The sequence below is a fragment of the Populus nigra genome, chromosome 19 (genome assembly GCF_951802175.1).
Source record: "Populus nigra chromosome 19, ddPopNigr1.1, whole genome shotgun sequence".
Taxonomy (NCBI): Eukaryota; Viridiplantae; Streptophyta; class Magnoliopsida; order Malpighiales; family Salicaceae; genus Populus; species Populus nigra.
In genome coordinates, this window is record NC_084870.1 from 3,673,274 (window position 1) to 3,688,495 (window position 15,222).

The 15,222-nt window shown below is 30.8% G+C and overlaps 1 protein-coding gene across 2 annotated transcripts; it reads right to left on the reverse strand.

Moving 5' to 3' along the window:
• Positions 1-266: 266 nt before the first annotated feature.
• On the reverse strand, positions 267-3,871 carry LOC133679527 (ABSCISIC ACID-INSENSITIVE 5-like protein 2). Of its 2 annotated transcripts, XM_062102142.1 has the most exons (4): positions 3,716-3,871; positions 2,535-3,226; positions 2,362-2,433; positions 267-948 (listed from the first exon to the last, which is right to left on the reverse strand). In XM_062102142.1, exons 2-4 carry the CDS (start codon positions 3,189-3,191, stop codon positions 868-870), a joined length of 810 nt encoding a protein of 269 aa, XP_061958126.1. In that variant the 5' UTR covers positions 3,192-3,226; positions 3,716-3,871; the 3' UTR covers positions 267-867. The 2 variants fall into 2 exon arrangements, with proteins under 2 accessions (XP_061958126.1, XP_061958127.1); XM_062102143.1 differs by lacking the exon at positions 3,716-3,871 and having other exon boundaries at positions 2,535-3,709.
• Positions 3,872-15,222: the final 11,351 nt, after the last annotated feature.

Consider the following 15,222-nt stretch of genomic DNA (forward strand, 5'->3'; position numbering starts at 1 on the left):
GTTTAAGAGGTTTGTTAGATTTTTGCTTGAGTTTTTTTTTCTTTTTTAATCTTTCATTTTTTTTTTTAGTATTGGTTTCTTTTTTCCTTACAGTTTACAATCTATAAGATTAGTATCAAATTATTTAATAATTTAAATAAACTCAGATCTTTTTTTTATTAGTTTATTTATTGTCATTATATTTTTATTTTTATATTATTTAAATTACTAATTAAACAAATAACTTGGAACTTGAATTTTTTTATCTGAAAAAAAAAATCACCGCAGGCAACAAATCTAGTGATAACTATATTACCGAACAAATACAAAATTTTCCCTTTTGCTGACTGCTTAATAATCCCTTGTCCAAAAGACTGGCAGACCCACCAAACATGGTTGGCCTCCATCTGCTATTGACATTGGATCCCGGAAGAGAAAAACCCTCACCATCTATTCCAAAGCACTCTGAGCATGACATGAATATCCATGCATTATACATTAGTGATGTCCATATCTTAAACTAATCTGATCTCCATGTCATGTCTTGAGCTAATCTGATGTCCATGTCTTAAACTAATCTCATAATCATTTAACAACCTAATACACGGGTCGGGCACAATTCTTTCTCAAGTTTCATTTTCTAGCAACACCAACCGGAGCCTGGACATGTGAAGCTATAAACATAGCACATTTAATGCTGTATACCAAGATAGTCCTGAATGAACATGAGTGAAAGCTAATGGCGGGCAAGGTGGAACCACAACAGTAGTGCCAGAGGTGAAGCAAGGCAGCCTTGTGATAAATTCCCACAGCATTTTACACATAAACCCAAGAGGCTAGCACTAACACTCGATGAGCTACAAAACTCTCACACAGAGAGATGTGATGTCAGAAAGAAGTAGAACTTGTTCTTCTAAGCTGATATTTTTGTTCAGCTGATGGTTCAATTGGAAACTTCTTCTCAAATTCCTACAAACAAAGAAACACAAATAGAAAGAGAGAAACATCAGGATGCAAAACGTTTTGGAGAACGAAACCATTTACTTACTCATTCAACTTAGACAGAGCTACCCTAGACGAGCCTATGATGCCACAATTCATAAACACAGAAAAGAAAATTTGACTACTTTAATCCACTTCCAGGTTTCTTACACCAACAAAGAAAATGTTTAGTAAAAGAGTCAAAGCTAATATTTGAGTGATATTAGACTTGTGGAGTAAGATTTGTATATACTCCTCAACTCAAATACTCTGAATCACACTATTTGCTAGAACATTTTATGTACTCTAGTTGGCATTATAAATTACAGCATCTTATAAAGCTAAAACTTGCCACCAACAGAAAACGAGATTCTGCCCCAAAAGTGAATATTCTACACGCATGTAAGTCCCATGAAAGTATTGTTTAATTAGTGCCCTACTTGGCTGATTACATTATTCAGCCAAATGAAAAATGTGTAGCAAAGTATAACCACGTCTCTCAACCAGTTGGGAGATCTAAAAAAGACCAGTCAAATTCCAATTCCCACAAAACCAGCACAGCTTGTTAGGGTTGAGTTCAGGGCCTGTGGACAGTGACTTAACTGGGATGTAACTGGGGGAAAAGAAGGCTTAAATCAGATCTACTTCTAGGTTTTATGGTAGAAGATTAATCGTGTATAATGAATGAACAGAAGGACAATCTAAGCATCACACGGAAACCTACAGTTCTCAGGAGTCACACCTAAGATAGATTAGATTGATCAACAATCTTGAGAAGCATATTTTTTGGATTTTGTTTTTAATTATCATAGCATTTAACTACCAACAGTGATGTCTCCCTTCATCGAATAAATCTCAAGGAGCATAAGCCAGAATTTTAAAAAATCATCATGTCATTTAACTAACAAAAGTGACATGACTCTTTCTCTCACTGTGTATGAAAAACATTGGATGTGCTATGCAATTTTTTTGGTCAAATTGGCCAATATAAGAAAACAAGATTTTTTGCCATGATTAACACAACAAGAAACACCGGAAAAATTGTGTAGAATTAGAAGGACCAGCACCCAACAACATGCAGCTTCTCAGGTTACATCTAGTAATGGCATAAGTATGGTGTTTACTGTCAACTTACTTAAGCCTTGCTCCTAACAGTTAAGATCAAATATCCTCACTAGCTAGTCCTCTCTACCTAGAGCATAATCTCCATTAAAATAGTTCAGAATACATATTGATCTGAACTGCCCCGAAACACAAATTAAAAGTTTGAAACACTAGTTCTAATTTAGTGCAGGCGTCTGGTCATTTGGCCATTTCTTATCATCTTCCCTCTAGCAGTGGTTGACATGTGTTAATAGAAAAAGAAAAGGCAAACTGATAAAAATGAAATATCCTTCCTACCTTCTCTTTCTTGAGCTTCATATTCTCCTCCCCTAAATGTGAAATCTTGCTCACCAGCTCGTTATGATAGGCCTGCATGTTTGCAAATTCAGTTTTAAGGACACGAGGAAGCAAAAGGATGGCTACAGTAAAGAAAAACTCCAAAGACAAATGGAAGATGTTTGAAAGCCTACCTGTTTTCTAGCTCGTGAACGGGCAGCAGATTCCCTGTTCTTGATTTTTCTCTTGAGCTTCCTCTCAATACTCTTCTCAAATGCATCTGGGGTATCCCTTTTCCGTCCTGATGTCGTGGTATCAGATAATGTGCCTGTTGACGGGGATGAGGAAAGGATCATTTTTTGTGAAAAACTTTGTGGGGTCACTGCATCAACAGTAGCTAAATCCAAGGAAGGGCTTATAGTTGCTTTGGCAAAAAGTCCTGCTTGTACCAAGAAATCCTCCAAAGTCATTTCACCAAGAGTCTGCTCTCTTTCCTGAACTTTCATCTCCTCACCAAACCTCTTCTTCTGCCCTTGTTGAATCTCTTTCCAGACTTGATCCACTGTCTTCCCACTCAATGCCCTGGCCAATGTGAGACTAGCCTGATGTTGGAGAGAAGACATTGAGGTACTTTCACTATCCATTCCCACGGATTGATTAGCTTCAGTGCTCCATACATTTTTAAGAAGCTCGTCGAGGTTCATGCTACACAAGGACTTCCCTAAATTTCCTAATTGGTTTTCAACTTCATTGAGAGTGAGGTTATACCACGAGTTTTGCCTCGTCAACTGATACGGCTGTAGATGAGACTGCTGGCCATTTCTTTGAGATGCCATTGTTTGAACACCCATTCACCACCAAATTCTTAACCCCTAACCACGTTTTGCTTTAGAAACGAACAAGATATCAGGGCTCATCTCCACAATAAAAATAAAAAGGAAGCAAAACCCGATATCACTAAACAACTCCCCAAAACCCTAAAACACTTGTTATCTTAATATCCTCCATTTTTCCATCTAGAAAGTTATCTCATTTCCCTTCTTCAAAAAATCAACAATACTAATGAATCTACAGAGCTCACCCATAAAACCTAGCAATTCAAAAAGCCATTTTGTATTCGTTCTTAAACCTCAAAACTTTAAGAGAAACCCAGAATTTATATATATACACAAAATCCACAAAAATATAAAATTCTAGTAGAATTTTCATTTTCATAATTTTTCCCTCCTTTTCTCGCTAACCAAACACGGGTTTAAAATCCCTCAACAAGACAACCAATCACTCATATCAATTATAAAATCAATCGACAATGTAAGAAATAAAAATTAAGAAAATGAGTAAATAAATTAATTAATGACAATAATGATAATGATACCTCGAGTTAAAGGATTTAGAACTTCACAAGATCTGGCTGGCACTTTGAATCAGAGAAACAGAGGACCCAGCCAAAAAAGGACAAAAAAAAAAAGAATTTTTTTTCAGTTGTTGTCGCGTCAGACTTTTCGATTTTACTCAACCTAGACCTGTGGGCGTTTGCCACTTGGGCTCGTAACCATTTTTTCGACATTCGACCTTCCTGCCCGAACCTTATTGGGCTTAATATATCGCGGGTCACATTAATTTCCTGAAACTTAATAAAAATATGAAGATATTGTTACCTATTTTCTAAAAGTAAAAAACTTAAATCATGAACTCAAAATTTAATTTATATTAAATGATATTTTTTAAAAATATTAAAAATATGATATATTGAATGATATATTTTTAATATTAAGATATGAGTATATTGAATCGATTAATAACAACTCTAGTTAATATATTAAATCAACTACAAACAGGATCATGACATCATGATAATCGTATAAAAATCATATTGAAACAATTTATAAAATCTAAATCTTAATCAATGAATAACAAAAATAAAAATAAAAACAATTTTTTAAAAGACCATGATAATGGTGTAATTTGTCAAATAAAAAAGAAATGGCATGAATCAACTTATGTAAAACTATCAAATTAGTTAACCGAATTATAAAAATGGTACAACTCCATAAAAAGAAAATAATAAAATAATGCAAAGCCTGATTCCAGCCAACTTAAAATGAAAGTATAACCTCATAGAAAAAAATGAAAAAAAAAACTTGATTCGTATTAAAAGAAGAAATTGAAATTAAAAAAAAACAATAAAAAAGATTCTAGTCAACCCGGGTTAACCTACCAAACTAACAACTCATATCATGAGATTGAGATAACCCTATATAAAACAAGTAAAACATATTACAAAGCTCAATTCCTAACCAGCCAATGTTAAAGGACAAAATAGAAAAAAAATCAATTAAAAAAAAACTAGTCATTTTGAGTTAACTTGTCAAACTTACAACCTGAATCATAAGATCGAAAAAATCCTATAGAAAATGGATAAAAAAATTACAAAGTCCACTTCCCAACTAACTAAATTTTAAAAACAAATTTGAAAAAAAAATGAATTTTAAAAAGGACCACAAAAAATGACTCAAGTTAACCATGGCTAAACTTCCAAACCGACCTGGGTTTTAAAATTAAAATTACCCTATAGAAAGATTAAAAAATCATAAATCAACTCAATATTAAATGATAAAATTGAAAAACAAAATAATAAAATAAAACAACAAATAACAATAAAAAAAATAATGATCAAATTTGATAAATAAATAAATAAATAAATAAAAGACTACTATGTTGTTTTCAATAGGATTAGACGTGAAAATCAAGGAAAGAAAATAGAGAAAAGCGAGGATAAAAAAAAAAAACATTGCAACACCAGTTCCTCACAGTCATAAGGAAGCCCATGTCGAGATGTTTCCTAATAGACCAAGAAAGGGTATCATAGAATATTGAAGGAAGTCGCATATGCCACCACTTTATTGTGGCATCCTTCACATGTTCACGCGTGTATTACATATACCAACCAATTCTTCACTTCAGTTCCTAGCTTGGCTAAAAAGGGGACCGAACATGTATTTCAATTTTAAATTGTCTCTAAAGATTTGATTATTTTAAATCAATAAAATTACATTTTATTTTGTCAAATTAAGCATCAATCAACCCTTAAAAATCTTTAATGGCACTATGAGAATCCAAAATCAAGCTAAATGAAATAGGTCGTCGAATCTAATCCCGCATCAACAATATTTAAAAAAATCAAATAAAAAAAATAAAGATTAGACATTTAGTCCCTAATTTTTTTAAAAAAGGCTACACATTTGCTTTAGTTTCAAATTTAGTTTTTAAACTTTAATTTTTTTAAAATTAATTCGGTTTATATTGGATGAAGCTTTATAATTTTTTATTTTTATTTTATGAAGTTATTTCAGTTTCATAATTTAGACCACATGTTTAACATGTTAGTTTGAGTTTACTTGGGTTTTTTTAAATTGATTTGCTTTTTTGATTTCATCTTTCAACCATAGTTATTAAACTCGGCCCGGCCCGGCGGGTCGACCCGGAACCCGGTCGACCCGGTGGCTGGACCGGTCTGGGTTTAATAAAAGACCGGCCGTGGCAACAGCCCGGCCAAACCCGGGTGACCCGGCGGGTCAACCCGAGACCCGGGCGACCCGGGCAAACCCGGACGAGACCCAGTTTTTTTTTTTTTTTAAATGTGGGATTTGAAACCCATTAGTATATATACATTATGTTCCCATGAAAAAAACAATGTTTTTTCAATGTGGGATAAAAAAACCTTTTGGTTTAAATACTTCAACTTAAAGGGATAACATAATATCTTTTCAATGTGGGATTTGAAGCCCTTTCATATATATACACTATGTTCCCATGAAAAAAACCATATTTTTTCAATGTGGGATAAAAAACCTTTTGGTTTAAGTACTTCAATTTAAAAGGATAACAAAGTATCTTTTCAATGTGGGATTTGAAGCCCTTTTATATATATACTCCATGTTCCCATGTAAAAAACCATGTTTTTTCAATGTGGGATTTGAAGCCCTTTCATATATATACACTATGTCCCCATGAAAAAAACCATGTTTTTTCAATGTGGGATAAAAATACCTTTCGATTTAAGTACTTCAACTTAAAAAGATAACATAATATCTTTTCAATGTGGGATTTGAAGCCCTTTCATATATATACTCCATGTTCCCATGTAAAAAACCATGTTTTTTCAATGTGGGATTTGAAGCCCTTTTATATATATACACTATGTTCCCATGAAAAAAACCATGTTTTTTCAATGTGGGATAAAAAAACCTTTTGGTTTAAATACTTCAACTTAAAAGGATAATATATTATCTTTTCAATGTGGGATTTGAAACCCTTTCATATATATACTCTATGTTCCCATGAAAAAAGTTATGTTTTTTCAATGTGGGAATTGAAACCCATTAGTATATATACTCTATGTTCCCAAGAAAAAAGTTATGTTTTTTCAATGTGGGATTTGAAACCCATTAGTATATATACTCTATGTTTCCAAGAAAAAAGTTATGTTTTTTCAATGTGGGATAAAAACTTTTTAAAATATTCTTTTAAACTTCATAATATGTATAATCTATATTTACATGGATTTTTTCATATGAAATATTAAAACTTTAATTTTTTTTTAATTTTTCCGGGTTAATCCGGGTTGACCCGAGTTGACCCGGGTTGACCCATGAAACCCGAGACCCGGCCCTTTGGCCGGGTCAACCCCCGGGCCGGGTTTAATAACTATGCTTTCAACATTAAATTAGTTGGAAAAAAGGCTTTATAATTTTTATTTATTTATTTTTTATGGAGTTATCTCAATCTTATGATCCGGGTTGAGAGATTTAAAGAGTTAACTTAGGTTGACTCAACTAGTTTTTTTTTTGTTTTTTTAATTCATCATTAGGTTGATGATGAATTGACCTTAATAATTTATTTTAATTTTTTTTATAGAGTTATCACAATCTGATGACCCGGATTATAGATTTGATAGGTTAACAAGGGTCAATCCAATATATCATCATCTTAATATATATATATATATATATATATATATATATATATATATATATATATATATATATATATAAGTGGGAAGAACATGAAGAATATTTAGAAAATTATCAAAAACTGGTTGGAGATGATCAAAATATCAAAACTTGTAAAAAGATAATTCAATTTTGACTGATGAAGGCCCAATTGACAAGAAAATTTTAATTTGCGAAGAAAAATTCAAAATTGGATGTTTAACAATTCAATTGGGATTTTCAGGGTTTGATTGAATTTATTGAGGGTTTAATTGCAAGAAAAATTAGTTTTTGAGTTCAATTTGGGCTTTAATTGAAAGGAATTGAGGTCTTGGGTTGAATTGCCAATTTGAAAAGCTAATTTGGTCAAATTAGAGGTTTAATTTCATAAATATTGAAGTTTGATAGGCAATTTAGAACTTAATTGAAGAAATTCAAAACTAAGGATCAAACCCTAAAAGATGCGAAACTTCAAGGACTGAAATCAGCAAAATCAGGAGCCAAATTGAAGAAAATTAAAAGTTTGGTGGTCAATTGAGGGTCAATTTGCATAAATAGAAAACTAAGGACCGTATTGGAAAAGACGTTGAACTTTGGGGTTGACAATTGAGTTTGACAATGATAAAATTGCACTACATTGAAAGTTGGAAGGGAATTACAAGTGTAATTAAAATAAATCAAATGACCAAGGACTAAATTGAAATTAGTCAAATCTCAAATTAAAAACCATAATCTTTATGGTTTAAAATAGACAACGCGTTGTTCAATTCTAATGAAGGGATTGAGTGACATGTTGTTCAACTAATTCATCTTTTTTTGGTAGTTTTGGCTAATCGAGTAGACATCTTAGAAAAGTGAATGTGGCAACTCCAACCACCCTAGTGGCTTTAATCACCACCACTCGACTAAGAAACACCTTCTTTATAAGGATTATTTACCCCATCAAACATTTACATCTCATGTTCTTTAACGAACTTAACAACACCTTCTTCCTGATTAGCCATCCTTGCTTTGATAATTTCTAGGCTGATCGAGTTGACACCTTTAAATGAATGAATGTGAAGTTATAGACCTCCAGATTGATTAAAATTGGATCTAAACAAAAGATGTGCACATTAACATCAGGTGTTCTCCAACAAGGATGACGTCAGGGTTGCTTTGACTAGACTTCGAAAATGGTCAACTTAGTCAGTTATAAATGTGATACCTATTATGCCAAAACCATCTATTTCTTTTATGCGTTCACACTTCAAAGCTTCTTAGTGAGTTCTTATCAAGGGTTTAAAACCTTTCCCTCAAGATCGAAAGGCCAAAAAACAGCGCTTTGCCCTCTAAATTTAGCAAAACCACAAAGAATCTCCAAAACCAAAACCATTATTGCAAAACAAGCCAATCATATAGCTTTTAATTGTTAGAACTTGTTTGAAACCCTCTCATTGTGATCAGAGAGTTAAGAATTGATCAATCTTTAATTGAATCAATTAAAAAACCCTAACAAAACTCTATAAATACCCTTCTAGAAATTTAAAGAAGGGGAAAAAAGGGAAAATAAGAAGAGAAAATATTGAAAAAGGTACCCTCATTGTGATGGTTCAAGAGCCTAGCGTAAAGGTTTTTTAGCATTGAAAGGGCAATGATTTAGTGAAATTAAAACTTTACAAAGAAAAGCAAAGAGGACAGTAGTTGTTCTAGAGGTGTCACACCCGGACATTGCGGCGACCCGTTAAAAAATATCACTCAATTGGAAAAAAGAACAGATATCTGACATCTTGTTCTTTGGGGGAAACGATCTAGTTCAAGGAGTCGTCACCTAGTATTATGGTCACTAGGAACCCTAACTGGTCAACAAAGATTTTATGATACGAGACTGGTTACGCAAAAGGAAAGATGTTATCACCCCTTAAGCGTCCTACCTAAGGCAGACTGCATTGTTGGTTTTGTCTAAAATTGCTAAAAATTTGTTCTTTTTCCCTTTTTTTATTCTTCCTTTCATGTTCCTGACTCTGGCGTCAGTGAACAATTCCTACGAATATTTCCACCTCTGGCGTTGGTAAATATCGCATAAATCTAAAAAATACGATACTCGTGACTCTGGTGTCAATGAATATTTTCGCAAAAAATGAATTTGAAGAAGAAATTTTCTATGTCATTTTTTCTTGTTTATCCTTTATTATTATTTGTCCTTTTTAGATGGAAGTAAAAAAAAACATTACACAACATATTTGAATTTAACAGCAATTGTCCACAGATTGAGCACATCTACAAAAAATACAAATACAAAGAAAAAAATAAAATAAAGTGTGAGGGGCTCACAAATAAATCAACGAAGGCCCCAAATATTTTTGAATTTTTCTGTTATCGAAAAGGGGTTCGTTTGGTCAAATATCAAATTAGAATGGGCATAAAAATTATGGCCAAGGCATAAGGGTATGTTTTGCCAAGTACACCTTTAGCAAACACAATTTAGGTCGGTTAGGCCTAAAGCCCAGACCCGGCCCACTCTTTTTTTTGGGCTGGATCTAGCCCAGCCATGTGTGAAAGGTTCACGCATGCATGCAACAATAACCAATTAATTATTTTCACAAGGAAGGAAGGAAACTTACCTAGGCGTGCGGCTGCTGGAGGCGAAGTTGAGGGAGATTGGGCTAAAAAAAAAGGTTGAGGGGGGCGGTGGCTAGTATAGGGTTCGCCACCCCCTTTCTTTTTTATGTTTATCTCTTTTAGGGTTTCTAATAATGGCCTCCTCTGATGTCTCTTCTTTTAGGGTTTTTCTCTCCCTCTTTTTTTCATACCCTGAGATCTGTATTTATAGTGCCAGTGCTAGAGTCCCTTTGTGTGTGAGAAACCATGTTTCAATCAAACTCATTCTCTTTTTAAAGTTTGAATTTGATTAAAAATCAAATTTGAAAGCGGATAACTATCATTATCTTGAAGACAATGATTATCTTGAAGATAAAGATAGAATGACAAAAGCAAATTGTAGTCCTTAATTTTCACGTAAGTTCACAAATCACACTTTTCATTGAAATAAATCTCTGATCTTTTAATTTTACATTTTAAACCCTGTAAAAATTAAATTAAAATCCAATAGGCCAAAATTGGGTTACAACAAGAGGTATGAATAATGTTAATCCTAGGTTTACAAGTCTTTTTCATAACCAAAATATATTTAGAAAACCAATTTTGAATCCAAATCGCATGAATATGTAGGTTGCTTAGACTTGATAGTTTTTTAAGCAGAAACATCTTGCATGAGTTTGATGATTTGATGTTGTTTGTGAGTTCTTTTGATTCAAATATGCTTGGTTATGGTAATGTGGTTTGTTGGAACTAAGATTTTTAGAGGTCGAAAAAAGGTTAGTTTTGGGTTTGACAGTGTGCTGGGTATTTTTGGGTTTGATGGGTTTATGTTCTTCATGTTTTTCCCAATAACATTGTTTTATCTACGTGATTTTAATTTGTTTTGTTTCATTTCTTAGTAACTACATCTCCGTATGACATCGTTAGACAATAATTTAGGATTCTTTTACATCAATAACTTGTATTTCAGTGTTTTAATCTTAAAGTTTCAATTTTGGATCAAAACTTTCTCTAATCGAATTGTGATAACTCATTGATAATCAAAGTGAATTGATGCTATATTATTGATCTTTGCATGATTTCCAACCTCTTTATGCGACTAGATTTTTTATATCTGATCTGGTTTTAAATTCATGCTTTAGGGTTTATGATGACCATTCATTTTTTTTTTATGTTTGGTATATTTTATTCAAGCTTTTTTGTTTGTGTTTTCTTTAAGTTGAATCCATTTTAGCTTATTTATTTTGTTTTGGATCTATTTTGGGGTTAAACCAAAAAATTTTGATTCAGTTCATAGATGAATGAATGATTTCAGGTTAACCCGATCATTTTGGTTCTGGGTCAGATTGGTAAGGCCTTGTCTGGTTTTCAACATTTTTTTATAAAGGAAATGTTGGCTTAAGGATGTGTTTGACAATCATGTTCTTTAGGCCTGTTTTGACAATTATGTTATAAAGGAAAATGAGTTTTTGCCAAACAAGACGTGAAAAAAAATATTTTTTTTTGCATATGGCTAAAAATCCTAAAATATTATTTGAGCATTTTAAAAAAAAATCTAAAATAATTTGGCATGTTTTGAAAAAATATTGCATAGATTTTACAACAAGTTTGTAAAATTCCAAAAGATTTTGGTTTATATTTCAAAAATAATAAAAATTTATTTTTGGCAAGAAAATATATTATTCACTTTTAATAGAAGGATAAAAAACCTACAAAATAGTTAATATCTAAAATATTATTAGGGATAATAATTTATGATTACTCATCTTTAATATAAGAATTAAAAAAAACATGTATGAGGTCAATATCCAAAATATAATTGGGAATAATACAACTCATTCACTTTTAATGTAAGGATAAAAAAACTACAAAGAATTTTATCTAAAATATTACTTGGAATGATACGGTAACCAAGATTCTAAGTTTATCTCGAAAGAAACCTTAATGACAATTGAAGACATTTCAACCTTTGAGACCAAGTTCTTGATCTAAAAAACTAGAGTTTATTCATCATATTAAACCCATCAGAGTAGGCTGGTACAATTTAAAAATACCATCAGACCATAACAACTACAAGTGAAGAAAAACAATGTAGCTTACCTCATGTAAGGCATACTAGGGGTGCTCATACCTTCCTATAAACAACAAATCTCTTACCTAGAATATCTAAAGACCAGTTAAGGTTCTTAGTAACCACAATATTAGGTGACAACTCCTTATCCAACCAAAAACCTCTATAGCCTGCTTGGGAAGGATCGCCGTGATGTCGTGCTCTCGCAGAGGGTACAACAAAAGATGTTGAATTTAGTCACTAATATTGTTTTATGTAAGAGATTTATTGATCATGATAAGACCAACAAGTTGGCACAAGAGAGTTATGTAAAACCTCTTTATAAGTATACAAGTGCCCCACTTGTTATATAATTATACCCAATAGAGAAAACTTAGGGGGCAAAATTAAACAAGATTGGTATTAAATGAAAGGTCAAGCCCCCCAAACGCCTATGACAAGGAAATGCGTAACATCAATTACAATTAAATTCATTTAAACTCAATGATAAGAATGATAAATTGGCTAACAATCACTAGTATCTTTTAAGGTTAAAAATGAGGTGGTGGCAAGGTTAGCAAACCAAAATCAAGTTTAGAAAAATGCAATATCTAAAAACATAAGTGAGGAGGGATAAAACAAGACCCTCACACCATAACATGCAATGGCTAAAAACTTTATAGAAATGTTTTCTAATTTATTTTTCTTAATGGTAGAAAACAATATAGAAGTTAATGACTTGACTTAACATAGATTAAAACATAAAATGGTATTTGATCATCGTGATATTGTTCTTGTGATGATTGTTGACTAATCAAATACAACTAATATAAAATAAAAGAGTAATAATAAGCAAAATAATACAAATCTCATGATAAAAAAATCTTATAGTATTTTTATTCGTCGACAAACTATTGTTACATCTTATTGAACCAACTAGTGTAGTTTGTTATAACAATGTTGAGCCAAGTTAGGATGAATTCACTCTATGCATTGTGATTCAAGTAATCTTCTTGAAGGGATAATATCTATTTTTTCAACGCTTAAAACAAATAAATTGTTTTCTTTTTACATATTTGTTCTTAAAGAATTGAGGGTTTCATATAAAAGATCAATAATTAAATACTAATTGAAGAATTAATAGAAGAATTGTTATTTAATTTTGAAGTTTTTTGTATCTTTCTAAACACCAATCAATCATTTCTCATCATCCCATCATTGCCTCTCTTTTTCACTGTAATTTCTCAATATCCCACGTTTTACTCTCTTTTCACTACAATATTCTTTCTTGTATCATGTATCTCTACCAAATACAACCAAAATATTATTGACGAAACCAAAACATTATCATCATCGTATTCGTCGTCGTCGTCTTCGTCATTAAATGCGTCTACTTTTTTTGAAAAGGTCAAAGATTTGAGCCTCTCCTCTCTTTTGTGACAAAAAATATCCATTAAAAAAATTATAATTATAAAAATTACTGGTTAATTAATAATTTAGAAGTATAATTTATTAAATATTTTTCTTATGATTCATGTTATTATTGTTACATAATTTTCTTTTTCTATTACTAAATTTATTAACCTTTTTTGCATAATTTATTTAATATTTTATCCAATTATTTATTTATTGGCAACAATTACTTTACAACTCTAAAAGATTTGGGGACATATGCACCTCTTTCATTCTTCATATGAACAATGAAGAAGGTGTTTGTTTTTTTTGCTTTTGAGTTTGTCTTCATAATTTTTTTAAAATTATTTTTTATAAAGTTATCATAATCTCAAACAAAAGTCCTGACATTTGATTTGTGATTGATTTTCCAAATGTCTATTTTTGTTATAATATAACTAAGTAAAATTTAGTTTTTTTTTAAAAAAAGATTATTAAAAAAAAATTGTGAATTTGATAGGTTAAGCTGCGAAGCCTGAGTCGATCCAATATGTTTTCATCTCAAATAAAAAAATCATTTAATTTTTTTTTAAAAGTCAAACTATGCTTTTTGACAGTCATTTAGGTTGTTTAGGCCCCTTAAGTCGACTGATTCACGTTAAGACAATTCTCACATAATTTAATGTTAAACTCGGGCTAGTTAAGGAGTCAGATTGTAAGATTTCATAATTCATTTATTAGGCCAAGTTTAATAACAATGCCAAATAATTCTTGTGACTTGAATATTTTTTTAGTTATTTTTTTATTCAACCCTTTAAACTAGTATCTTACTACACACACACTTCTAATGATATATATTTTTTTATTAATTAGATCAAATTTCCAACTACCTATCCGAATTATTTTTTATGACAAAAATCAGTCATTACCTTTGTTATCAATATAACCAACTATATTATCACCATAATTTATTATCAATATAACCATCATTTCAACGGCTACCTCACCACACACCATCATCAAACACAACAATAGCATTATTATAAACATTATCTTAATGCCATCACAGTATAACTTTAAATGAAAATGAATTATTTTATTTTTATAATTTTTTTCTCATTATATAAAAAATAATAAAAATTAATTATCTTCTAATTTTTTAGAACAAACACACCTCTAGTTAATAGTAAGAAATAATTAATTTAAATAAATTTGACTAACATGATTTGTTTTTTAATTAATTTCTATCATTGTTATATTGATATCTTTTCTATTGTTATCTTGTTTTTCTATTACTTATTTTTTAAACATATATTAATTTGATTTTATTATTGTATTTACAAATTTTTTAAGATTTGTTTTTCATTTATTTTTTATATATATGTGTGTGTGTGTGGCGCGCGTAAAAAAACTTGTCTGGTTAAAAAAATAAAATAAAATATATAAAATAAATATATTTTTGAGATAATCTTGAAATGAATTTCGATCTTTTTAAATTAGAAAGTATAAGATAACATGTCTTTTTATTTTCAATATCTCTACCTTTTTTATATCAAAATAATAACTAAAGATTATATTTAATTGTTGCATCGGGACAAAAAAAATAAAGATAATAATAACATGTCTTTTATATTTATTATTTTAAAAACATATAAATATATTATAATATTTTACCAAATAAAAATTTATTTTATATTTTCATTTCAATATATTCAATTTAATATATTTGTATTTATAATATTTTTGTCTCATCCAATCTAAAACGCTAATCACACACGGTGAACATAAAAATGCACATTGATTTTTATTTTTTTTTTTGAAAATGGACGCCTCCATAAATGTCCATTTAGAATCCTCGACGAAGTGAAC

What these genes read in the sequence shown, in the direction of transcription:
- LOC133679527 (XM_062102142.1), bottom strand. Translation starts at nt 3,191, where the DNA reads ATGGGTGTTCAAACAATGGCATCTCAAAGAAATGGCCAGCAGTCTCAT. An exon ending in GTTCACGAGCTAGAAAACAG is followed by an intron (nt 2,434 to 2,534) that starts GTAGGCTTTCAA and finishes GCAAACATGCAG; the next exon opens with GCCTATCATAACGAGCTGGT. An exon ending in TGAAGCTCAAGAAAGAGAAG is followed by an intron (nt 949 to 2,361) that starts GTAGGAAGGATA and finishes CTTTGTTTGTAG; the next exon opens with GAATTTGAGAAGAAGTTTCC.